General features: G+C 36.5%; 1 protein-coding gene across 6 annotated transcripts; it reads left to right on the forward strand.

Moving 5' to 3' along the window:
• The first annotated feature begins 1,937 nt into the window (after positions 1-1,937).
• On the forward strand, positions 1,938-27,278 carry CCP110 (centriolar coiled-coil protein 110). Of its 6 annotated transcripts, none has more exons than XM_059693327.1 (16): positions 1,938-2,154; positions 4,107-4,252; positions 6,201-6,356; positions 9,648-9,776; positions 12,096-13,731; positions 15,977-16,107; positions 16,840-17,017; positions 17,585-17,724; positions 18,220-18,336; positions 18,701-18,802; positions 18,989-19,105; positions 20,655-20,728; positions 21,319-21,381; positions 22,287-22,346; positions 22,829-22,914; positions 25,362-27,278. In XM_059693327.1, exons 3-16 carry the CDS (start codon positions 6,216-6,218, stop codon positions 25,412-25,414), a joined length of 3,027 nt encoding a protein of 1,008 aa, XP_059549310.1. In that variant the 5' UTR covers positions 1,938-2,154; positions 4,107-4,252; positions 6,201-6,215; the 3' UTR covers positions 25,415-27,278. The 6 variants fall into 6 exon arrangements, with proteins under 6 accessions (XP_059549310.1, XP_059549313.1, XP_059549312.1 ...); XM_059693330.1 differs by having other exon boundaries at positions 1,938-2,139; positions 15,980-16,107; XM_059693325.1 differs by having other exon boundaries at positions 1,939-2,139.
• The last annotated feature ends 248 nt before the right edge of the window (positions 27,279-27,526 follow it).

Here is a 27,526-nt window from a genome sequence, read left to right on the forward strand (position 1 = left end):
CCTGCAGAGGTCGGGGGCGGAGCCTCTGGGTGCTTCGGAGGCGGGTCCGGTCCCGGCTCGCGTCCCAAAAGCGCTTTTGGGGTGATTCTGGGGTCTGGACATCAGTCCGGCTTTCAGACCCCAGAAGGAGAGGGCTGCAAGAGCCGTTGTACGTTGCACGACTGCACGGGTTCTTAATGACTCCTTCATTCTGCCCTCAAGGACACTGCCCTGGGAGCCTGGAAGGGGCAGGACGCTTTCGACTATTCAGTTCAATCCCCGGGTCAGGACATAGCCATGAACAGGACCCAAGGAGTCCCTGCTCTCCTGGGGCTTACATTCTCGTGGGTGTGAATAATAGTGTCGAGTACAGCTAACATGTGTAGAGCACCTAGCATGCTCCAGATTATGTGTGAGCAAATGCTTCATGCATTACAGCATATATTCCCACAACAGTGCCATTGGATAGGCATTATCTCAGGAAACTGAAACCACTCGACTTTAGAAGGATTTTTCAGCCTGGTCGGTGTGGGGCAGTGGCTGAATGTTGACCTATAAACCCGGAAGTCAAGGTTGGATTCCCAGTCAGGACATGTGCCCAGGTTGTGGGCCCAATTCCCAGTAAGGGGTGTGCAGGAGGCAGCCGATCAATGATTCTCTCTCATCATTGATGTTTCTCTCCCTCTCCCTTCCTCTCTATAATCAATAAAAATATTTTTAAAGAATTCTTCAGATTTGGAGGGAATGAAAGAGCATAGCAAAAGGAGGCATAATCCTATATAATAATCCTATATAATAAAAGGGTAATATGCAAATTGACCCTAACCACAAACGACAGGTCACTATGATGTGCACTGACCACCAGGGGGCAGACGCTCAACACAGGAGCTGCCCCCAGGTGGTCTGCGTGCTCCCACAAGGGGAGCTCCACTCAGCCACAAGCAGGGCTGATGGCTGCAAGTGGAGTGGTTCCAGCCTCTCCCGCCTCCACGGCAGCACTAAGTATGTCTGACAGTGGCTTAGGCCTACTCCCGGCAGCTGCCAGAGGGCTGTCTGACTGCCAGCTTAGGCCCAATCCCCCGGGGAACGGGCCTAAGCCTGCAGGTGGACATCCCCGAGGGGTCCCAGACTTCGAGAGGGCGCAGTTTGGGCTGAAGGACACCTCCCCGTACCCAAAAGTGCACGAATTTTCATGCACCGTGTCTCTAGTTGAATTATAAAGCTGAGAGGGATCTTAAGGATTCACTCAATTCATAGATGAGGAAACTGAGGCCAGGAGAAGTGAAGTGAATAGGGCAGTAAATTGCAGTCTGGACTGACTTGAAGCCACCCCAGTGTTAGGCCAGTGACTTTTCTACCATTACTCCTCCTCCTAACCTTGCTTCTCCACCTGCTAAGGGCCAATAGTGGAAGGAATTATGTTGTTCCTCATAACCACCCTTGTGACAGTCATTTTTAAAACTCTCATTTTACATATGTAAAACCATGCACAGGAAGGAGGCAGGAAGTAAAACCGAGTTCGGAAATGAAAGAGGCCACTACATCATATTTCGCAAAGCCGGTAACATGTTTAGATAGAGAACTTTGTTAAAACATTCGGGCTTTTCCTGTCATCTTGAACCTGTCACCTTTCTCAGACATTATTTTCCCACTGATTTGCAAAAGGGTAAAGGATGTCTTAAATTTGAGAGTTGGCATCTAGGATTCTGCAATATTATATTTACAGAAAAAAATTTCGATGAATGTCGTGTTTTCCAACGATCACACATTTAAAAAAAAAAAAAAGAAGAAGGAGGAGCGTTCCCATTCTAATAAATTATAGTAGCAGCGGCCTTAGCTTGCTGTGAAGACTACACTTCCCATCGTACATTGCGCTCTCATGAGTCCTACGCCCTCTATAACTGGGACAGAACGCAAGCGCGCAATGCACCTCAGGAATTGTAGTTTCCTGGTGGCCCAACCGTTTCAACGGCCCGGGAAGCAACTACCGGAAGTGCCGGCCCTGAGAGGTGGAGTCCGGGCGGCGGCGGCCGTTGCCTGGAGCCCGCGCTGCCGCCTGAGACCGATAATATGGCCGGGAGGAGGAGGAGAAGGCGGCGGTGGACCGAGCTGCTCTCTTTCAGTACCAGTTGAACCGTTTGCTTCCTGACAAGGCCCGTGGTGAGGGAACGAAAGGTGACCGGGCCGTGGGAGATCGGGTGTGCACGTGCTGAGGGGGCTTGACTCCGAGGATCCCTGCGGCGGGGCCACCGGCGAGGCGGCATTGGCGCCGCAGAAGCTGAGGGCGGGCTCTGTACGGAACCGAGCGCCAGCACCCGGCTCCCGGGCCTCGAGCCCCTGGAAAGGCGCGGGTGTGGGAAGGCGGAGCCCGGGCGCCGGCGGCATGGGGCGCGCAGTGATGCACGGATGCCGGCGCTGCCTCGCGGGCCCTCGGGATGGAGCCGCATCGCAGGGAGAAGGGCGTGGGGCGCTGGGGTGAGAGCAGAGGGTCCGGGTTCGTAAACTCCGGCTCGAGCCGGAGAACCACCTCCTAGGGACAAAAATCGGCCTTTTTTCTTCTCCCTGCGGTGCTGGCGAGGGAGGAGTCCCCGGGGTGTGCACTGGCCACGTCTGAACGCGGTTACCACGACCGGGCGCCCTAGGACCCTCTGGGGCAGGAGGATAATAAAGCAAAGTGTCTTGGTTGCCCCTGGTGCTGCCGCTCTTTGCTTCTATCTGGTTTTGATCCCAGCTCCCCATCCCGAATTGAGGCAAATGGCAGGTGCTAGAGATCGATTTAATGGGGGAAGGGTCTGGAAACAGCCAGAGGCGGAAGCCGTTGTCCCGCTCTCCACGTTTTTAAGTTAATCTGAGGCTTAGTAGGAGCCAGGCACTGTCACTGCCCTCCATCCAGTTCATAGCGCAGCGATAAACATCATCATCCTCAGATCGTCATCTGCATAATAAAAGCAGCCCCCACGTATTGATGCTTCCTGCACGTCCCGCGGGAGACTAGTACTACCAGTTACCCTCGCAGCATCCCTTGGAGTCCGATGGGGTTATCCCTGTTTCACAGATGATTCTGAGGCCTGGCGATGGTGAGTGAATTGCCAAGAGCTCACAGCTAGTATGAGCCTAAGAAACCTTCCCCGTCATTGCCGCCATAAGAAGTGTATGTCGCCCTAACCCAGTGGTTCTCAACCTTCCTCGTGCCGCGACCCTTCAATACAGTTCCTCATGTGGTGGTGACCCCCAACCATAAAATTATTTTCGTTGCTACTTCATAACTGTAATGTTGCTGCTGTTAAGAATCGTAATGTAAATACCTGATATGCAGGATGTATTTTCATTGGTGACCCACAGGTTGGGTCTAACCGGTTTGGCTCAGTGGATAGAGCCTCGGCCTGCGGACTGAAGGGTCCCAGGTTCGATTCCGGTCAAGGGCATGTGCCTTGGTTGCGGGACACATCCCCAGGACGGGGTGTGCAGGAGGCAGCTGATAATGCTTCTCTCTCCATGTTTCTAACTCTCTATCCCTCTCCCTTCCTCTCTGTAAAAAAATCAATAAAAATATATATTAAAAAAAAAAAGAAGAAGTGTATGTCTTGGGAGGGTTGGCGGGCAAACAACCAGCTAGAATCTGAAAGCAAAGCCAGATCTGACGTTTCTGGCAGAGCACTGCTGAGGAGCAGCTAGCCTGGCCATGGGTCTGCGGTTTGAAAAGAGGCTTATTTGGAGAAAGGTCCTGGTATAAATGCAGAAGACAGGCATGTCTGAACTTGAGGCAGCTGGCAGACCACTAGCTCCAGCGGGCCAGTAATGCCTGATGGCCAAGTGTGGGGCGGAAGATGTGTGGCTGGAGTGGCCAAGCTTGTAGTCAAGGCTCCCTTAAAGTAAAACCCCTCTGGCAGAGATAATTGTGTTGTGAGAGAGGAAGTGCCCTCTTGCTTAATCACGTAGGATACGGATGCTCACTTTTTGAATGGGTTGCCTTTGCAATTTAGAGGTTCCAGGTTCTTCGAAAATACGGTCATCCGTGAAACTACCGTTCTCCAAAGTCCATTCTGCCTTACTAGCTTTTTTCTGGTTTGCATTATTGTTTGAGCTTATTACCCTAATATTTATTTATTCAATACTTTTTTATCAAGTGCTACTGTGTTGCCTACACTGTTCTGTGTCATGGGGATTCAGCCGTGAGCAAGACTCGGAAAGCACCTGTGCTTATGGAGCTTACGATTTGGTGGAGGAAAACAGACAAAAGCCAAGGAAATAAACAAGATAATTTCAGATAGTGGTAAGTGCTATGAAAATTGGAAAGCAGCAGTGTAATGTGGCAGTGACGGACACAGGGCTAATTTAAAGGGACAGCCTTTCAAAGGTGGAGACCTACAAGCTGAGACTGAAGGATAAGAAGGATCCAGTCAGGCTCTTTTGGGATCATTTGGTGATTTCCATAATCGTATTAGCACTTGTATTGGGATATTTTATGCATTATCATATGCCATAAGTTACACTGTTATAATAATAAATTACTGTACATCTGCAATATGTATGACATGCATGTACTGTTTAAGGGATATGGATTTAATTTTCTGAAACAATGAGGCATATCTATATGACGTTGTTGAAAGAAAAATAAAACTATTGCCATAAAACCATTTTATTTCCTTAAATTTCCCAGACCTTTAAAATGGAATTTCATGCTTTGCGTGTGTATTCATAGGAAATATGTTACATTGATTATATTAGTAATCTATTTATGTTCCCTGTAATGCTGGATGCATTACATACTTTGAAGTATTTTAGTAGAAATGGGGTTATTTGAATTTCTCTTACATCTTAGCTTCTGCATATTTGGTTGTTAAGATATAATATGGGTTGAAATTTAGACTAAAAATTGAGGTATTATTATGGTTATCATGCAGTAAGGTGTTGGTTTTGTTTTTTACTTTTGCTTGTTTTATGAATATAAGTTTGAAAAATAACCTCATTCAACTCAAGACAACCATTTCTCTGAAATTAAACTCTCACTTTGCATAGGTTGAATATAGAAACAAGTAGAATTGATGGGATCGTAGGAAGAAGTTATTAAGACTACCAGTTGGTCAAAAGTAGCAACATATCTTATTTTTTATCATCTAATCCTAATTTTGAATATGCCTTTTCTTCATTTCTAATTGTGCTATATTTTGTCCCTGACACTTTAGTGTACTGAATTTTTAAGTACCTTGAGACTTAGGACAGTATCATATTTTATCTTATTTCATCTTTGTATATCCTACATCATGAATTGAATTTCCTTACCCTCTTTCTTTTTTTGTTAATTAATTAATTGCTTTAAAATGAACACCTAAAGGAACATTATTGTATTAGTTTTTCTATTTTCATAGTTCATTCCCTTGTTGGTTATGAGCCTCATGATGTCTCTTTTTTCATTTGTCCTTGTTTATTTAAAGTTATCAATGTTGGACATAATGCTATGGAAACAGGCAATCAAATATTTAACGCTTGCTTGATGAATGAATATGGTGGCTAATCCTTCCTGGTTACCTTGTATTTTCATGGCCACCATAACAATTTCCAGAAATTGTGAAGTTACTGGGCTGATTATTTTAAGTAGTTTGGCAATGGTTCCAATTTTCAATAATAAAATAGAATTATTACAAGAGTCAATAGGTTTTCTGTTTTCTACTGCTGACTGACTTGGCTAGTAATGATGGAGTCATAATATATTTTTAAAATATGCAAGTAATAGACTTTGAGCTCCATGATAGAAAAAGAATTTTTAAAAGAGGTAACTTTTTAAATTTAAATAGCCATTCTGTCTTTCAGGGTACCTTTGTATACTTTAGTTTTTCTTGTGCTGTGTAGCTAAGTCCTGCTAAAGAAAATATATTCTATTTTATAATCTAAAGTTAGTAAAGTGATAGAGAACTTTGTGTCCTTCAAGTAGGTTTCACTGCTAAGTTCTTAATACTTCTCTAAACTAATCACATTTAAAGATTGATTTGCATGCAAATGTTCAGAAATATTTACTACATAATGTAAGGCTTAACTGGGTAGGATCTTGAGCCACTTACCTATACTTAAGAATTCTCTCCTGATCAGTGAAAAATTTTTTGGGAAGGCCAGTTCTAGGAATTGTGAATTCTAGGAATATTTTAGTGCTCCAAAAAATTTGCCAAATAATTAAGATCTATTTTTCTCAGCACATTAAAAATGACATTTTTCTCTTTTTGCAGTGTGGTTGTGGGAAGATGGAGGAATATGAGAAGTTCTGTGAGAAAAGTCTTGCCAGAATCCAAAAGGCATCACTATCCACAGAGAGCTTTCTACCTGTTCAGTCTGAAAGCATTTCACTTATTCGCTTCCATGGAGTGGCTGTGCTTTCTCCACTGGTAAACATTCTTTGATTTTAAATAACCTTTTTTCTATAGTGAACCATTCAGGCACTTCACAGGTAAAATAAAAGAAAGGTTTATAAACACCAAAAAGATGCCTAATTTATTTATAACTAAAGAAATACAAATGAATTAGCTTTTTTTTGCCTATTAGATTGGCAAAGATCTGATTAGGACCTAATGTTCCTTAGGTTGTGGTGAAAGAGCACTTTTGCTGAGAGAATCAGTTGATTTTATTTTTTGGTGAGTGATTTGATAGTGTTTATCAGAATTTTAAAGTGTACATAACCCTTGACTCAGCAATTCCATTTTGGGAATATCTTACAATTATGTTCTCATCTAAGTGTCCAAAGAAATATTCATAAGGTTATGGTAGCATTCTTTATTTTTTAAATTTTTTAAAAATATGTTTTACTGAATTTTTACAAAGAGGAAGGGAGAGGGATAGAGAGTTAGACACATCGATGAGAGAGAAACATCGATCAGCCGCCTCCTGCACACCTCCCACTGGGGATGTGCCCACAACCAAGGTACATGCCCTTGACCGGAATCGAACCTGGGACCTTTCAGTCCACAGGCTGATGCTCTATCCACTGAGACAAACCAGTCAGGGCTATGGTAGCGTTCTTTAAAATAGCAAAAAACTGATGAACAACCTGTCCATCAGTAGTGGACTAGTTTAACTATGATTCATCTTATAGAATCTCATACATGCCATTAAAATGAGTACAGTAGACCTAAATGTGTGGACATGGAAGGATCTCCATGAGCTACTGTAAATCACTGCACACAGCCTGCTCTTGGAGACAGTGTGGAATAGTGGTTTAAAGTCCACCTGTGGTGCCTTCTGGCCTGGGTTCAAATCATTGCTCTACCACTTACCTGCTTTGTGAACTTGCAGGTCCATTTTCTTTACTTGTTAAATTAGGATAAAAATAATGCCTACCTCATAGGGCTGTTTTGAGGATTAAATGAACTAATACATTTAAAATGCTCAGAACAGTATTTAGATCATAGAAAGAACTTAATATATGTTAACTATTTGGATTTTTAAATAAGACTATTGTATTCTTTCTCTGGAGAGGGGTAAGGAAATATAAGATGAGAGGAAAGACACATTTTTCATCATAAACCCTTTAAATGTATGTGATTTTATGTCAAAATTAATATGATTGAAAGAGTTCAATTTTTTTGTGTGTATAACTAGTTAAAAGATCAGTATTTTCTGCCAACTTTTTGTAATGAAATTTTCAAACATACAAAAAAGTTGAAAGGGTAATACAACGACTACCCATATATCACTAGTTAGATTCAACAGTTTTTTTGCCATCTTTGCTTTATCGTGTGTGTGATCTTATATATGTATGTGTGTGTTTATATTTACCTACTCTTTTTGTCTTATTGCTGAACCATTTGAAAATTGCAGATATATAACACTTCTCCCTAAATACAGAGTGGGGCAAAAGTATGTTTACAGTTGTTTGTATGGAAAATAATATAATAATTAATAAATAACAAAAGGAATAAACTCTGTTTCACGTACTCATAATTGTAAACTTACTTTTGTCCCAACTGTTATTTTGGCATATATATTCTAAGAATAAGGATATTCTCGTATATAAAATCCCAATACCATTATCATACCTTAAGACAATAATAATTTTAAAAGCATCTAATATTCTTTTCGTATTCAGATTTCCCAATTTGTGCTCAAAATGTATTTTATAACTTTTTAAAATCTGAATCCAGTCAAAATTCACAAATAACATGTTTGTTACAATTTTTAATCTCTTTTGATCTGGAACAGTTCCCCTACCTCTTAAAAAAAAATTAATAGTGAATTTTTAAAGAGACCAGAGCAGTTATCTTGTAGAATACCTTACATTATGGATTTGTCTAGTTGTTTCCTTCATGGTGATGTTTAACTTGCCCTCTAGTCACTATAGTTCCTATAAACTGGAAATTAAGTCTAAAAGTTTGATTAGAGTAGGTTAACGTTTTGGGTAAGAATTGTTTGGAGATGATGCCATGTATTTCATAGTAAATTAAATCAGAAGTTACAAAATATCTAGTTCCTCTAGTTTGATGTTCAGTTTGAATACTTGTTTTTATAGTGGTGCCTATCAGATTATTCTTTAAAGGTATCTTCTTTCCCCTTTTTTATTAGCAAGTAAATGGAATGATTTTATTAGCAAGGGTGGAATGATTCTTTGATACCATGCAAATAGGAAAAATCTTATAACATTTTTATCAGCTACTTGATGACATATTGCTTGATCAGTTTAATATGGACCAAAATGTCTACACCTTAACAGCTTAGGATCTATGACTCCATCGGTTACTTATTTATAAGCAAAATCTGATATTTATGGACATTAATCCATGTTTTTGTTTTTAATCCATGTTTTTATGTTATACTAGAGGCCCTATGCACGATAATTCGTGCAAGAGTAGGCCTTCCTTTCCCCCACTGCTGGCACCAGCTTCCCTCCTTCGGCCTCCACTGGCAGGCACCTAGGACCCGAGCTGGCTTCCCTCCGGCCCCAGCTTCATCAGGAAGGACATCCAGAATGACACCGGGAAGACATCCGGTCTAATTAGCACATTTCCCTTTTGTTAATATAGGTTTGATGGATGAATATTGCAACTTAAGTCTTAACTCCTTAACACAGTGTCTAAATTTCCCAGAACTTAATAATTAAGATTTAAACCCACTGTAAAAAGATATAATGCATAGAAGCCTTCAGTTTTTTAGGTACATTATATTTTTAGTGGAGGTTACAATGAAGTAGAACCAAATCTGTGTACTGATTTTGTAGGCAAATAAAGTATCTATTTCTTTATCATTAACCCTTTGGATATTTTCTTGAGTTAGAAAAGAGTTAAAATGTACTTTTTTTAGAATATTAGAATCTAACTGACCCATTGAAGTAAGGTATTGCCAAGTGAAAAGATCAGCAGTGGCCAAAAGGGCTGATTTTATAACTCATTTTAGAGTATTTGAGAAGGTGTGTTTTTTCCTTTTAACTTTTTTTTTTAGTTGAGAATAATTTACATACGGTAAAATGCACAAATCTTAGGTATTAAAGTTCCATGGATTTTAATATATGTTGTACACTTGTATAACTCACACCCACAAAGAACATTTTCATCACCACTGATCCCTGTCAATTACCCTGAACCATTTCAGATTTCTTTCTCTATAGTTTTAATCACTCTGATTCAAAACTTACTGGTTTTATGCTATTTGTATATTTATGAGAAATCCTTATTTATTATGTTTTGTAGCTTAATATTGAGAAAAGAAAGGAAATGCAACAAGAAAAGCAAAAAGCACTTGATGTAGAAGCAAGAAAGCAGGTTAATAGGAAGAAAGCTTTACTGACTCGTGTCCAGGAGATTCTTGAAAATGTTCAGGTGTGTAATTTAAACTCTATTCAGTTATAATTAAGAAATCATGAGCTAAGAATTGAAGATAATTTTTCATATATATGCTTGTATTTAATAGTTAATTACCAATATACTTTACTGTTCTGTTTGAGAAGTTTCATAATTTGTGATATTCCATTTCAATTATTCCAAAGAAAATTCACTTGCTTGTTAGTGATGACCAGTACTTGAGTCAGAGGGTACAAATACAATGGAGTCATACATTGGATATAATTGCTTCTTGTATGTGTCCTATGACTCTAAAAACATGGAATTCTCAGTGACAAAATGATAGAATTGTCCATTGTACTTTACCTCTGAATTAATCAAACTATTGACTCAATTATCTTATTCTCATTCTTCATTAAAATAAATAACTGCCCCCAATTTTGGGGGTAAAAATTCTGCTCTTAGATACACAAATGCAATTTAGATTAGATAAATAGAATTAATTGCCTAGATGCATCTTAGGTCCATATTAAAACCATTCAAACAACTGATCCATACTTTTTGTAATTATTTTTATTTAGTTTAATATAAATTTGTTTAAACAATTTGTTTTAAGGTCTGGATCGTTTTATACTAAAAGAAAATAAATGAATTTGATTAAACAAATAATTTCTGCCATATATAGCACTGTTTTCCTGGTTACATTTTTTCCCCCCCATATTCTTAAGGATTTGTGGTTTGTGTAATTTATATTAGATGAATGTACAATGAATTTTAGAATATTTCCCATTAACAGCTATCTACTTTCATTTCTCTGTGGTTAGTAGATTTTAATTTGCAGATTATAATTACTTCATATATTAAGTTTAAAATATATAATGTGTAGCACAATAAGGTTGGGTTTTTGAATTTGATATTTTTTATTATTGAAATAAAAATGGTCTATCATTCTTGGTCCATTGAGGGAATATATCATATATATTACTAAAGAGATTATTGTTGAGTCTGAAAACTTTCTATGTTTAATAGAGCATGTACAATGTTGAACTGTAATGAATTATTCAGGTAGAGACATTTTATATATTAAAAATAGATTTCTACGATCTGTCTCATCTTTAAAACTTATGATTCTATCATAAAGTTTTTGTTATTTAAATCATGTAAACAAAGTCTCATGTTAGGTGTATACGAAAACATTAAACCTATGAATATGTCCATAGACTTCATGAATATGTAGTTCTTTTGTTTTATTTTGGTCCTGGGTACACCTTGTTGTACTGTTTATTGCATAGTACGTACCTGGAAACCATTATACTAGTATGTCTTGGGATTTGTACAGTCAAACAGGAGTGCCATATGGCCTAGGGAACAACACATGCAAAACAACCTGAAAATCCTTCAGTAATCATGATTCTGGAGTCTATATTCACATAGTATGATAATGATTTCTGCCAGTTTAATATATGCTTGTATAATCTTTAGAAACCATCCTAGTTCACTTTTAATTTTTTTGCAAAGTTGAATTATTTAAATACAAAATGGAATTTTATTTTTTTCTGTTGGATCTCTTGTGTACATAATTGCTCTCATCTTAATTTATCAATTTTTTTTACTTATTTTGTTTCTTCTAAAACTCAATAACAAGTTTCTGTTTTAAATGATCATCAGTTAATCAAATTGAAATTTTCTTTAATAAATTGGGTTTGAAGTTGAATTTTTTCTTATTTTTAAGTAATTTAAGCTACATGGCTGAGCTATCACTTACTACAAATTTATCTCATTACATAGATGGATTTTAGTTAAAATTTGGAGTAAGTATGTGGGAGACAGGTGTCTTATTACTGAATTGTTTTTTCTTAGTCACTATCCAGGGTAAGTTAGTCTTTGTTAAGGAGGGAATCATTTGTGTAATAAATTTAACGACTTGCTACTTGTCTTATATATTGCTATCCTTAAATGATAGCTCTTATAGGTGGAATAGTTGGTAACATTAATAACATATAACCAGAAGAAAGTTAAGGAAAATGCTTCTATTCCAAGATTAAATTGCACATGGATATATGAATATCTGTGTGTGTGTGTGTGTGTTTATACATGCACATATGTTCATAAATTTACCAGAATATATAATTTTTTAAAAATCTTAATAAATAGGCAGGAATGACCACTAGATGTTATTTATAGTAATTTGAGCTCCATGTGGTATAGGATACCATAGAAAAAGGTAATCTTAGTCTTTATTTGTGTTTTCAAATATTAGAACTCTGAATTTTAAATTTTAGTTTTATTTAGAAAACAATAAAATCGAAGGTGTTGTTTGCAATGAGGAATTATTACTTTTTAAATTTCATTTTTCAGGTTAGAAAAGCACCTAATGCCAGTGATTTTGATCAGTGGGAGGATGAAACAGTTTACTCTAATTCAGAAGTCAGAAACTTGAATGTTCCTGCTACCTTTCCAAATACCTTGCCAAGCTCTACTGAACACTCTACTTTAGCAAAGTTTGAAAAGATAACTGGAATTTTGCCATTGAATAATGAGGACCAATTTAAATCTAATGGAATAGACTTAGCTAGGGATTCCGAAAAAATTAATTTTCTGAAGCAAGGTGGTAGTTCAAATATTGGTCGTACAGAAAATGAAGCTTCTCTGAAGACCTCAGCAACCCCACAAGAGACTCTTATTTCTGGTGGTGTCCTCCCAAAAAATGAAGAACAGGATCCATCACTTTTGGAAGAAGTTACTCCAGATCCCTACTTGATGAGTCTCCAGAACCTGATGAAAAAGTCAAAGGAATATATAGAGAGAGAACAATCTAGACGCAGTCTGAGAAATAGTGCAAAGGGAAGTGTTAATGAGAGTCATTCAGACAAAGAAAATGATGCCGTTAAAGTGACTGACTGTGTAAAGGATAAGACCCAGTTTATGGGCAAACACTGTAGTTCAGTGATTCCTGATAAACCAAGCCTTAACAAATCAAATGTTCTTCTCCAAGGTGCTTCCACTCAAGCAAGCAGCATGAACACAGCAGTTTCGGGTAATTTTTCTAAAGCAGACATAGCTGTGGGAACTGGCCACCCCACTGTTTCAGATCCTGATTCTGATTTTAAAGTCATTCCCACTTTTGTTACTGAAAATAATGTTATCAAAAGTCTTACTAGTTCATATGCCAAATTACCTAGCCCAGAGCCAAGCCTGAGTCCTAAAATGCATCGAAGGCGTTCTAGGCCATCATCAGCATATAATATACTTATAAATAATCCAGTAAATGCCTGTGAATTAAGTCCTAAAGGAAAAGAACAGACAGTAGACTTAGTTGTTCAAGATACTGATGAAAACACAAGCGTACCTGAAACGGTGCCAAAGTTACCAACTGATTTAACAGGAGTTTGTTCAAGCAAGGTTTATGTCAGCAAAAATACATCTGAAGCTATACAAGAAATGGTTCTAAGTAATTCAAATCAGGTATGTCAGTCTTCAGGAAATCAATTAGAAAATAAAGTTATTCATGGACTTGCTATTGTTGAAGGTCAATTACCATCTGATGGAAGAGTTCCACACAAAATGGACAGTACAAGTACTGCAATGCCAAGTTTGCACGAACCATATACCACTGGTCCATGTATAGCAAGTCAGAACTTTGGAACCATGAGTGGACTCAAGTCAGCCAGTGTGTTAGAGAAAAGCTGCAGTTTACAAATGGAACTGAATAAGTCTTATGATGTAAAAAACCCATCTCCTTTACTGATGCAAAACCAGAATGCCAGACAGCAGATGGACACCCCTACAGTGTCCTGTGGAAATGGACAATTTTTGGATAACAGTTTTGAGAAAGTTAAACGGAGACTTGATTTAGATATGGATAGTTTGCAAAAAGAAAACTACCCATATGTCATAACAGCTGAACAGGAAAGGCAACATTTGCCAGAAAAAATATGCCCTACAGGATCTGTCTACATCCACAAGAATAAAATATTAGAAAATATTTCTAGAGGTAAGAAACTTAGAAATATTTGATACCTGCCAAGCAGATGACACCTTTATTGAATACTTTTAATTGACATTTTGCAAAATAATCATCTTAATCTGTTCATTAGGGTACTTGATTTCATTTATCTTACCAGAGTGCATATTAGCTACAGTTATTGCCATTTGGCTTTTCTTACAGAATTTTAAATTTTAATTTATGAATCTTTCACAATCCACTTGGTATTATAGAGAATATTGTTAATGACTGGAGGAAAAAGTTCTTGTATGAAATCAGTTTTAATCCAGTGTATTGTTGTGATGTCTTCCTTTTGGGCTGTGGTTTCTAATATTTTCACCTGTTTGTCCTTTCATTTGTGATGAGATCTCCTGTAGTTGGCCCTTTAGTAAATACTTTAACATCAAATTATTAGAGAAAAATATCACAAATAAGGCTCTGTGAGTAGTATTTCAAGAATAGTATCTTGTTTGGCTCAGTGGATAGAGCGTTGCCTGTGGACTGAAGGGTTCAATTCCAGTCAAGGGCATATGCCAGGGTTGCGGGCTTGATCCCCAGCAGGGGGCGTGCAGGAGGCAGTCGATCAATGATTCTCATCATTAATGTTTCTATCTCTCTCCCTCTCCTTTCCTCTCTGAAATCAGTAAAAATACTTGAGCCCTAGCCAGTTTGGCTCAGTGGATAGGGTGTTGGCCCTAGGACAGAAGCATACCGAGTTCGAATTCCAGTAAAGGATTGTACCTCAGTTGCAGGCTCAGTCCCGGGCCCTGGTCACACATGTGTGGAGGCAACCAATCAATGTGTCTCTCCCACACTGATGTTTCTCTCTCTCTGTCTCTCGCCCTCCCTTCCACTTTCTAAAAAAAAAAAAACAATGGAAAAATATCCTCAAGTGAGGATTAACCCACACACACACAAAAAAAGAATAGTATCTTTATTGATAGAAATTATTTCAAATTTCTGTTGCATCTGATGTTATATTAACAATTTACTAAAATATGTCTTCTCCATTACTTCTTACTTTGTTGTCATGGTTCATAATTTTTCATTGCTGAGAATGGGATACATAAGTGAAGTAAATTAAGTTCTTAGACATAAACATTTCAGCTTTAATGTGATATATGTCTTCCTGAAAAAAAAACCTCACATTCTGTAAAATAGTATGCTAAAAATAATAGGGTTTTTAGGAAAAATGAGGTTAGGGCTGACCATTTAAAACCTGTGCAACTTTATAAGAATGCTAATAAAAACAACAGTGGATAACCTGGGAAGCTAACCTGATTCTCCATGTAAACGACATACCATGGCGAGAAGCTATCTCAGGGAATCCCAAAACCAACAAGTAGCAATTCTGACAGTGGAGGCAGCCACGTTGCTATCAAAGTGGGCAAGGGAGGCAGTGCCCCTCTCTAGTGAGAGAGTTCCTTGTCTTGAAGCACTGGGCGGAACCCCCCACATTATTATTTTATTGTCATCAATACTTTTTTTTAAAGGCTTTATCAAAATACAACCCTTCATGGAGTACTCTGAGAAGGGAGAGGCAGAAAGGAGAAGGGGCATGGAAAAAAGCTCACTTTTCTGCTGCACTGGCACATGTTCAACAGCACCTTTTTTCACGTTCAGTTAAATGATATATTTGAAGCTGAAAGTGCTGACACAGGATAGGCATTTGCCTTAGCATCTCCAGAACAAATCTTGATAGCAGTGGGCACAAAGCAATCCTTAATAAAGTTGACAATCAGCTTAACTTGGGACATTTTTAATAATGCACAGTTAAAAAAAATATTCTTACAAATTGTTCTGCAATCCAAATATGCAATAGCTTGGAAAACAAAAGCCAATGTAAAAAGACAGATTACAGCCACTAGAACAGTACAGGTTTTATATGGCTCTGATTTTACAGTTTCCTGCTGCATCGTCAAGGTTAGAAATCTGTTCCTCCAGCTGGCTTCAAGAAATGCCTTTTCTTCCTGGTTTCATTTCACCTTCCAGATCCATCCAATATTCTCTAGTATCAATTAGGAGCCTGTTGAATGAGCTGGTGAAGGTGGTGAGATGGGGGCCTTTATTTGATAGCATGAAATAAGAGTCTCAAAAGAGAATGTGGTTCAAAGGAGGGGCCTGGCTATATCTTGATTATATTATGTCAGATCCAGGAATAACCTCTTGTCAGAAACATACTTTAAGTTGATATAAAACATCAGATGTTAGATTTGTAAATTTTCTAAATCTGAGGGGACATGTTTCTTTTCAGAAGATGAGGAAATATTAAAAAGCAAGATGTTAGCATTTGAAGAAATGCGGAAGAGACTAGAAGAACAGCACGCCCAGCAGTTATCACTACTCATAGCTGAGCAGGAGAGGGAACAGGAAAGATTGCAAAAGGTGAGGTATTAAAATGTACGGATATAGGGCTGGTAAGTAGAATTTAGCCAGCAATGTCTAAGAATTTTAGTCATGGATAGGATACTTGCAATTTTCCTCCAGAATATGTTAACCTAAAGGGGTCATTGGTTTTGATACATGGATAATATTTTTATTACCAGAATGTGAGGTTTACTGTTTAGATTCTTATCTATATATATATAAAAGCCTAAGCGACTGAACGACCAAACGACCAGTCGCTATGATGCGCACTGATCACCAGGGGGCAGATGCTCAACACAGGAGCTGTCCCCTGGTGGTCAGTGTGCTCCCACAGCCAACCTCCCACGGTCCCTCCCCACAGCCGGCCAGCCCTGATCGGCCCAGGTGGCCCCGATTGACTGTACATGAATTCGTGCCTCTAGTCTAAAAATAATGTAGAATTTATCAATAGGATACTTTATTGAATCCTTGATTCAAAACTTAATATTTGTAAAGTTATTTTATAAGTAGATGCTAAAATAAGCATTCTGCAAGAGTATATTTTAAGAGGAGGACACTTGTTTTAAGATTATTGTTAATATATCATATTTTTAAATCAAATTGTCAATTTTATTAGAGGGAGGAACACTTGAAATAGATAACAATTTGCTGATAATTATACATACTTTTAGCTAATCCTAAAATGATACTGTTTTGGGATACAATTTAACAAAAATATCGAGCATGTTTTAATGAACTCTTATTCTATAGGAAATAGAAGAACAGGAAAAAATGTTCAAAGAGAAGAAAGTGATTACAGCAGAAGCCTCTGAATTGGATATTAACAATACAGTGGACTTAGAATGGAGAAAAATGAGTGACTCCAGTTTGCTAGAAACAATGCTCTCTCAAATGGACTCACTCCATACTTCAAATTCCAATAGTTCTGGTAAATATTTTAAAATCCTTTCCATTTGAAGAAAATTATCCTGTAGTAAGATATTTTGTCACACTTTAAATTGTAGCTTTTTTTTTCTCCAAGTAATTCCATGCCAACCCACTGCTGTTTACCAGCTGCTTATTAACTAGTGAAAAATTAAACAATAGCAGCAGATCGAAGATGGTGAGCAGGTGTTCATGAGAAAAGCCACTTTAGCAAGGAAAATATCCAGAAATTTGATGCAGAGTCCAATCTTTGTTCATTCATGCAGCAGGTGGTATACTTCAAGTGAAAACACGTTTGCTGTCTCCAGAGTAATCTTGAATTACATCTAATTCCTATCCCAGTAAGAGTTTATCTTCACATCTTCAATTATCCTGAGATGCTGTTTGTGTTGAAAAGATCCATCTGGCACATAAGCCTAACGTCCATAAATACTTTAAGTAGATCAGTTTCAGAGGCAGTTGTCATTGTTTTTTGTTGATAGTGTTCGTAATGCGTGTTGTGTTTATTTAGGTGTTTTGCATATTCTGATTATTTCACATCAAGTATAATACTAAATGTATATTTCTCTAGGTTTCACAAATTCTGCCCTACAACATAGCTTTGGTTCTGTAAATGAAGCACCATTCTACCTCTGGGGATCATCAACTAGTGGCTTGACCAAACCCTCCGTAACAAGGCCTTCTGTAAGAGCCACAACTAAATGGTCTCAGGTGGGCAAACTTAATGATACACGTATATCCATCTATCTACTATCTATTTATCTTTCTATAACTTTTTTTAGATATATTTTTATTGATTTCAGAGAGGAAGGGAGAGAGAGATAGAGATAGAAACATCAATGATGAGAAAGAATCATTGATCGGCTGCCTCCTGCATGCTCCCTGCTGGGGATTGAGCCCACAACCCGGGCATGTGCCTTTGATTGGAATCAAACCCGGGACCCTTCAATCCGCAGGCCAACACTCTATCCAATGAGCCAAACCAGCTAGGGCTCTTTCTATATTTTTTTAATATTTTCTATATTATCTTAGGTTATACAAATGAGCATGGGTATTTTTGTCACACATCCAATAGTTTAGCTTTTATTAGAGTTGAAACTACATAGAGCATATATTTATAGAAAAATTTAGTTCATTGTAATAGATAAACAATCTTGAGTATAATGCTCAAGTTATTAAAACATGTGTCTCTCTTATTTCTTCTAGGCTTTCAGTCCAGAAGTACAAGCAAAATTTAATAGAATAACTGCTGTGGCAAAAGGATTTCTTACTCGTAGGCTTATGGAGACAGATAAATTGAAGCAACTTCGACAAACTGTAAAAGTAAGAAGATCTTTATAAATTATTTGTATTTCACTTCTGTATCAGTTTCTGTCAGTCTTGTTACAGCTGAATTGGCAAATTAGTTCAGAATTTAGACAGATCAAACTATTTTTAGTTATTGTAATATAGGCAATTTTAGAAATCTGATTATTAATTTCATTCTGATAATTTTTTAAAATATGTAAAGAAAGTAGTTTATGTATTTTCATCTCACTTTAAAGTGAGTGCTGTTTTGATTCTGATAAGTAATAGATTTGTGTTCTTAGTAATTTTGGATTGACTGAGAAAAAGAACAAAAGAAAACTCTAGTGATTGTGAACCTTCCAAGAAAAATGGTTTTTGAAGGAGCATTTTTTTCGTTCAGGACACTATGGAATTCATAAGAAGTTTTCAGTCAGAAGCACCATTAAAGAGAGGAGTTGTTTCAGCACAGGATGCTTCTCTTCAGGAAAGAGTGCTGGCTCAGGTAAGGGTACGGGTCCTAAAGGCTTTGGGAAATGGAAATGCTTTACTTCTCTCCCTTCACTTAACCATGGAAAATATATTTTAATTAAACCTTTAATCTTTTTCTCTAAATAAAGTGTATATAATATTATTGAACCCTGACCTCATTTTTTAAAATGGGTTCAATATTTTCTTCTTTTAAAACTAGTTGCGGGCTGCCCTGTATGGTATTCATGATATATTCTTTGTAATGGATGCAGCTGAAAGAATGTCTATTCTACATCATGACCGAGAAGCTCGCAAAGAGAAAATGCTCAGGCAAATGGTACGTTATCTGATTTTGTAATGAATAAGTGAAAAAGAAAAACTCTTGCTTCTACAGTCACAAAATACTTCTGACACCAGCTGTGTGGGTTTTCCCCCCACACCAACCAGTTCTTTGATACCCTGGGTGTCATTCAATTAAATTCTGATAGTATCTACCTGGAGTTAACAGATACTGCAAGTTAAGGAGGCAGTTAAGACTGTCCCCATGTCTGACACCAATCACAATTCCCAGGTTGTCACTTAAATTTCTGTCTGATGCTTATAAATTGGGGTTCCCATTAACCCCCTCCTTCAGGTCAGTAATTTTATAGAATACTCACAGAACTCAGGTAAACACTTAACATACACTTATTGGTTTATTATATAACTAGAGGCCCGGTGTGCATCATAGCGACTGGTCATTCTGCCATTTGGTCAATTTGCATATTAGGGTTTTATTATATAGGATAAAGGATATAATAAGTTGTATAGATGACTAGCCAGATGAAGAGATGCGTAGGGTGAGGTCCAGAAGGATCCTGAGAGCAGGAGCTTCTGTTCCCGTAGAGTTGGGACCACCTTTCTAGCACATGTATGTGTTTACTAGCCTGGAAGCTCTCTGAACTTTAGGATTTTTGTGGAGGCTTCATCATGATCAATTATTAACTCAATCTCTAGTTCTCCTCCTGTTTCCAGAGAATAGGAGATGAAGCTAAAAAAGTTCCAAACTTCTAATCATGCTTGGTCTTTCTGATGACTAGGAGTTCACCCAGAGTTGCCTCATTAGAACACAAGATGCTCCTATCACCAGAAAATTCCAATGGGTTTAGGAGATCTGTGTCAGGATCCAAAGTCAAAGACCAAATATTAAAACAAAAGATGCTTCTGCCATCCATATCAGTCAGATTAAAAGGGTTTTAGAAGTTTAGCTCTCTTAGGAACTTGGATCAAAGACCAAATATTAGCAGGAACCAGGGGCAGAATCATATATATATATATGCTCTTTTGGGTTTGGAATACTTGATACTAAATGTCATTCTCTATTGACTTCAGCACCCTGCCTATAATTCTTAAGCACAGGTAATTCCTGGGATTACCAGCAACACTTAAGTCTATAGACTGATTAAAAGAAATCTGTCAAAGAATTGCATATTGTTTTGTGATTAGATTTTGGAGTTTGAAGCTTTGAATGTTGTTTGGACGCCTAATAAACTATCATCTACTCCTGATGAAATTTCCTTGAAACTATCATGTGCCTTTTTCCTTTTTTGGAAATCAGAGTTAGAAAATAGGCTCCAAGTTCATTTAAAATATATCAGAGTGTTGGAGTTCTGTGGTTTGAAACAATGATCTTAGTGGGGTTAGCAAAAGAAAAGCAAATTTTATATTATTTCATTGGTAAAAATTAATTTAAATGTTTTTAATTAGACTGTTTCAATCTTAAAGACTAAGTTAAAGTTCAAAATACTGGTAAGATATGCCTGTCCATGCAATTAAGATCATCCTATACTGTAATTTTGTGGTATTACTGGGTACTGTTAGAGCTTTGTTACTTTTGTATTTTAAAGGATAAAATGAAAAGTTCACGAGTGTCTCTTTCCGCTGCAACACAGAAGTCTCTTGATAGGAAGAAGTATATGAAGTAAGTTTTTTTCATGCCATGTCACACTAATTTAATTATTATCATACCCATTCATTTTAGTCATCTGTTGTTCTGTGTATTCATATTAGAAATAAAGAGCAAAAAATAAAAAAAATTTTAAAAGAAATAAAGAACAGTTCACTTTTCTGCAGCTGAACTGATAGAAATCCCTTTTTTATATAAGAGTTTTATAAAATCCAGTGGTAAAATCTGATTTCATCTTTAGATAAATATATTTATTAACTACTAAATTTATCAGAGTTCAACTTGTGTAACTGATAGTCAATCAGATCTTAAACATAGTTTATCCTTATATGCAGTGTCACTTTTATATCTTTTAAATATGTTCATTTTCTAATATCCTAAAGACTTAATGGGAAGAAAAACTTAATGCAAGGAATATCCTAATGATTATCTTATTAAAACTCTTTTTTCTTGAAAGTAGTCTTTCATATGCTTAATTAGAGGTCTTTCGTGGTACACTCTTTTAAGATGATTTGTTTCTGCCACCATGTATCACATTTGTAAACATGTCTTTTCCCTCTTTCTGAACTCATTGTTTGTGTGTCCTTATTTGTATATTGTGTTAGAGCTGCTGAAATGGGAATGCCAAATAAGAAATTCCTGGTTAAACAAAACCCTTCTGAAGCAAGGTGAGAAAAATCACTTAGCCTCAATGAGAGGCTATTTTTTTTATTTTTTTAAAAAAGAAAATGTTATAAATCCTGAGCTTGCTTTTTATTCGCTTTGTTCCATTTTTTCTCAGTAGAACACTCTCTGCTGAGTTGGAGGATCTCAGGGTCAGAATTCGTTTTAATACCTGGTCATGTACCTGGTCACATGTCAGACCAGATATTCCTGAAGCTTTCTTTGAGACATGTTGTCTCTGGTGAAAATTTGAGTCCTTATGTCCTGAGTTCAGTCCATGGGGGGCGGAGAAGGGGGTCTTTGATATTTATTTAAAAACCTTCGAGCCGTAACTGGTTTGGCTCAGTGGATAGAGCGTCGGCCTGCGGACTGAAAAGGTCCCAGGTTCGATTCTGGTCAAGGGCATGTACCTTGGTTGCGGGCACATCCCCAGTGGGGAGTGTGCAGGAGGCAGCTGGTAGATGTTTCTCTCTCATCGATGTTTCTAGCTCTCTATCCGTCTCCCTTCCTCTCTGTAAGAAATCAATAAAATATATAAAAACCTTCGAAAGCTAACTTAATATTTCTGATCTGTTTTCTACTCTTGTAAGAGTGAAGTTTCTTCTCTCAGATATTTGAAAGGAAAAATTGGCTTTTGTAAAGTATATAAATAAATTACCTAAAAGCATCAGGATTAATACTTATGTTGGACGTCTCTTTCCTGACAAAAACCTAATGTTTGAGTTCTTGGTGAGCAAAATATAAGTACCATATTAATTTGCTTTAATCAGTTTGCTTTGCTTTGTAGTATTATAGTGGCCATATCATTGCATAGATGACTTCTACCACCCTGTTATCATTTTATCTAAAGAAAATGGGGAAAAACGGAATTTATCCTGTTAAATTAAATTTTTTTTTATTTTGTTAACAGAGTTCTTCAGCCAAACCAAGGACAGAATGCTCCTGTTCATAGGCTACTTAGTAGACAAGGGTAAGAATGCAAAACATAAGGGTATCAACAATATTGAAATCAAGATTAGCTTTGAGAGGGAAAATAATTTAGTGCTCTTTGTATAAAGGATAGCTGTTTTTCAAATGTGATATTTTTTATAGAATTAGAACTTTTAAAGTTTTGTGTTTAAAGATAACCCTTTGGTGTACTATTGTATATTATATTTTAATTATCATCTTATGTTGGCATGCTTTTACTTTTCATTTCATACCATTTTGCTCATTAAATATTGTAAACATCCATATAGCAATTTCAGCATCACCAAAGTGTTCTTCAACAAAGTATGTTACAGTCTCCTGCTGAAGCAAAGTATAGCTTCCCTAATGAGCATGCATGAGACTTAAATTATTTTCAAGCTTATTTGTGTTAAGAACAGTTGATGCAGTATGGTTGCTTTCTTTGAATGTTGAACATCTAGACCTTAATGCAAGTGACTTATTAATTCTTTTATATTCAATTAGAACCCCTAAGACATCAGTGAAGGGGGTTGTGCAAAATAGACAGAAGTCTTCACAGAGCAGAGTGCCTAACAGAGCGCCTGTTTCAGGTGTGTAGCAATGAGTTTGCGAAGCCCATTTGAAAGAAACAAGTGCACAGCTGCCCTGTAATGCAGGCCTCACGCATGGGATCGGTTGTCCTTGCCACCATAATTCTGGCATATTCACAGTCATGCCTATAAAGTGATCATCTGTGTTAGTAGTTCGTGGCAGTCAGGAGGAGATCTTAGTAAAACTGTTTCCAACATTGATTTCTATAATAATTCCATAGAAACACTGTTGTTTTTAATCTGAAAATTTTGTAAAATTATACATGCTTAATTCAGAAACCTTTTTATAAATGAGTGAAATATAGCAGTGATCTCATGCCTAAGTCTATGCATGTTCAGTTTTGGGGAAGTGTAGCTATTACCCAGGAATACTTTATCTGTACAGAAGGGAAAGAAATTCTCCCTCTGACCACAAGATCACATGTGAATATGCCAGTTGGGAGGGGGTAAGTTCTTTTGTGCTCAATAAGAAGCTTGCGTTAAATCTATGTTCATTATTAGAGGATTCTTTAAGGGCTAAACTAAATAATGTATTTTAAAATTCTGTGTATGGTGGCAAGAGACAAATTCAGTGTTGAGCTAATGCAAAACGCTTAAGCTAATGTTTTAATATTTTTTATCTTTGTTAACACACTTTGATAAACTCACAAAAAATTACATGACCCATTAAAAATACTTTCTAAAATGCTTTTTTTAATTATACTACTTTTTAAGCATCTAAAAGAAACCAAAATTAATCAGGCATTGATGATTAAATTTATAATAAATTATAATCTCATTAATATACATTTAGCATATTTTAGAGCTTTTATTACTAAGTGATTTTCTCCAAAGTAGGAGAAAACAAGCAACATAAGAATTTTTTTTCATATTATCACCACTTGCTTATAGAAGTTCAAAGAAGGAATCAGATATTGATCATAACTTGGAAATGATTGCTGACCTTTGCATGTAGAAAGTGAATTTCATTCATAATGTTGCATGTATAGACGATAATTTAAATGTCATCTTTTGAAAGTCACTGTGAGTGACAGTTGGTCAGTTCTTTTATGCAGTTGAAGATCCTGCTCATTCCAGAGGGAGTCAGAATGAGCTGTTTGAAAAATAACCTTTTGAAAGAACTCAGACCAAACACCAGATCTCTTGCTTGTGAAGTTATATAGAATTTTCAACTTTTGAAAATTCAACTTTTTAAAAGGACATTTTCAATTTTTCCCCATGATATATATATATATATATATCTGGTGATAAAGCCTAGCTAGTTGGCAAATCATTGAGGAATTAATACTATTTTGCCTCAAATTATTTGCCACAGTGACTACTCTCCATGTTCTTTCTCATGCATTTCATCTCCACTTTTTGTCACTTGTGAACTTGTAAGCAAAATAGCAACTTCTGTTTTTATTCAGGAATGTTCAACAATGTCACTGCAGTTAATAATATACAATGAATTTCAGTATTGAAAATTATTGTGATTTTATTGCATCGCAACATAATATAAATGAACTCAACCCTTGAATTAGCATGTCTAATTAATATATACCTAAACAGGTACAGAAATCCTTTCCTAAGATTTACTTAGACATGAGTGCATCTATAATAATAAAAACGTAATATGCTAATTAGACCGGACAACCTTCTGGGCGAAGCTGAGCCTGTGAGGGCCCAGGCAAGCCACCATGGCTGCAAGGGCCAAGCCCCTTGCATGAATTTCATGCATCGGGCCTCTAGTATTTAAATGGTTTAAAACGACTAGAGAATCTTACCCTTTTACATAAAATGAAAATTTGGGATATGTAAAATTCTCAACACAGGGATTCATAGTTGTTCTTGAGAAGATTACTCTTTCCTGTTTAGATTTTTAATGGTCTGGATTATGTTTCAAACAAATTTGAAATTATGCTCTCATTTAAGCTACATGGAGAACAAACCATTTAGTAAGCAATTTTAGGAAATTCATTTTTATGATGACAGAATATCATAATCTTAGAATTAAGTAGAATTCTAAGGTGTTAAAATTTACTGCAAAGCACTTAAAGTTGTTTATAGGTTTTACAAACTAAATTGCAGTGTCTGATCTTGTATGCTTTAAAGCATATTTGTTCACTTTATGTTTTGTGTTTAACTCAAGGGTTGATAGTGAAATTCAGAAACCACTAATTAAGGCAGAGTAGGAGGCAGCAATGAAAAATGGGTAAGGAATGCAACAAAGCAGGTTGAATTGGGGTCTCGGAATCTCTGCTTCTAGCTCTGTTACTTAGGCAGGTGACTTACTCTCCTGTGTCTCAGTTTTATTGCAGAGGTAGCAGTTTCTACCTCAGGATTTTATGTAAGGATTAAATATGATAATGTATATTGCTTAACTTAGTGCTTGGCAAGAGCATTAAATAGTATCATTACAGAAAAACTAACATTGAGAAATAATATTAGTTTTGCTCTATTTTTAGGAGTATATGCAGGAAAAATCCAAAGAAAGCGGCCAAATGTTGCGACAATTTAAGAAGACAACATTCATTAGGATAAAAAGGGGGGAGGGTTCCATGCATATTATTGTCCACGCCCAAGACTTTCATTTCACCCTGGACTGTTGACACAGACAAAGTGACGTCAAAGGGCTGAATAATTATGTGGGTAATATGGTCAGTCTGGCTAATTCCTTCCCACACCCCCATTTTCCTTTTAACATTAGGTTTGGGTGAAGACAAATTAGTATTTAGTTAATTGACTCATCTCTATGCTTAACCTGTACAAACAAGTTTATTTTATGTACCTATATGTCTGTTGAGAACTTTTTGTAAACTTAAAAGGATATTTGGGTTTATATTTATAAAATACTGAAAAGGTGTGATAAAACATAGGTTCTGAAATACAAATTTCATTCATCTCTGCATACTGATTGCTGAATTTGATATATTAGATGCTGCTCTATTCAACGGGAAATTATTGCAGAAAAATGTTTTCTCCCAGTTTTGTAAAAACTGATTAATCTCTCAGCCTTCATATTCTTGGTCTTACAGGATAACCACGTAGAATAAAACATTTGCCTGCTGATTGTAGGTCCACCTAACATTTACCACGGAAGTATCTGGGGTTCACCCTTTTGGTCATAAGCACACATTTCTCTCAACAGCTAGTTGTCTTACAGAAATGTTAGGTTTGATGTTTGTTGTCCCAGTACTCTTAGAAACATTTCTGCTGAATTATAAAATCTTTCTGTAGAAGGTGACAACTTTGGTGAAGACAGTACAGTCTTCCTGAATGTAGTGGCATGCATTAATGTTACATTTATCTCTGTAACATAGAACGTTGCATGCAGTTTTGTTTTCCATTTAGTCTGTATTTTTGTTTCTTCAGAGTCTGCTTTTTCTAGCATGCTTGATTTAGGAGAGAACAAAGGGCTATATAACATAATAAGAAGGTCAGATTTTCAAATGGGATAGTAATATTATCTAGTTGAAATTCTGCATTATTTAAGAAGCACTGCCTTTTAAAGTTTTTCATCACTAACATATTCATTTAAAATATAAACCAAAAAATGTTACTAAGGGACTATGATTTTATGAAAGAGAATGCCCCTGTTGATTTATGATAGGATTTCCAAAAAGGGCTTTGTGCTTCTCACATAAAATTGGGACTGTGTACATTTAACCTGTCTGAATTTTTAAAAGATACTGGTGTTTGAAAATGTAGCCTATATATATTCCTAATATTCTTTAAAGAATGAAGGTAAAGATTGTTTTCTTTGATTTTCTGTTATATTTAAAATTTAACTTTTACAGCCAACCATGGACAGAAAGTAGTAACCTACTCTATCCGGGTGTAAACTTTATTGAGATGTATCATTTGTTGAATAAGTAAACCAGGAAGTTAAAAGACAGGTAAAATGTCTGAGTTACCATTTTTTTTATTTGTAGGCAAGAATATCAAATTATCTTAATATGATAAATTATGCTTTATCGTTCTGAAACCTCAGGAGACAGATTGCTCATATCATTGTGGATCTTTCCAGTAAGAAAGATACTAAAAGTTTTGTGTACACTAATACAAATTAGCTAAAACAAATAGTATGTTTTGGAGAAAGTTAAAACTAGTTTTAGATTAAGGATGAGAAACTTGAGTGTGTGTTTTTTTTTAAGATAGAGCATGTGTGTTTTATACCTTGTTTAAATGTTCACAGCTTTTCTCATAAAAGTGCCAGACATTGTTTTTGTGCTTTTAATGGATTTTTATTTATACGCATTATTTTTTTAATATTTACTTTGAAGTGGAATGTTCATTAATGTGAATTGTATTTATTTTTATACTTTAATTTTCATTAGTTTTGCTTCTAGGAAAAAGACAAAATAAACTTTTCTTAAAGGAAATCTAGTTTGATCTTTTTTATTTACCAGGAAAAGGACTATTAAGGGATAGATGTTAAAAAGTATCGGGTCAAAACGTTAATACTGTAATATGGTCATTTTTTACAATTAAAAGTCCCATGAGAAGTATATCCCACTATTTAATATTAACCTATACCAGTGCTTATTCCAGTATTTAATGTTGCATGACTCGGACTTCTCAGAAGACAAAAAGTTCACTAGAGGCGGAAATGTCTTAGCTTCCTAAGTTA

Source organism: Myotis daubentonii, chromosome 4, assembly GCF_963259705.1.
Source record: "Myotis daubentonii chromosome 4, mMyoDau2.1, whole genome shotgun sequence".
Taxonomy (NCBI): Eukaryota; Metazoa; Chordata; class Mammalia; order Chiroptera; family Vespertilionidae; genus Myotis; species Myotis daubentonii.

Bases quoted from the DNA above. Each gene is read 5' to 3' on its own strand.
- CCP110 (XM_059693327.1), top strand. From the start codon at position 6,216: ATGGAGGAATATGAGAAGTTCTGTGAGAAAAGTCTTGCCAGAATCCAA. The intron at 17,018-17,584 runs GTAAATATTTTA...ATATTTCTCTAG, and splicing joins TTCAAATTCCAATAGTTCTG to GTTTCACAAATTCTGCCCTA. The intron at 22,347-22,828 runs GTAAGAATGCAA...ATATTCAATTAG, and splicing joins AGGCTACTTAGTAGACAAGG to AACCCCTAAGACATCAGTGA.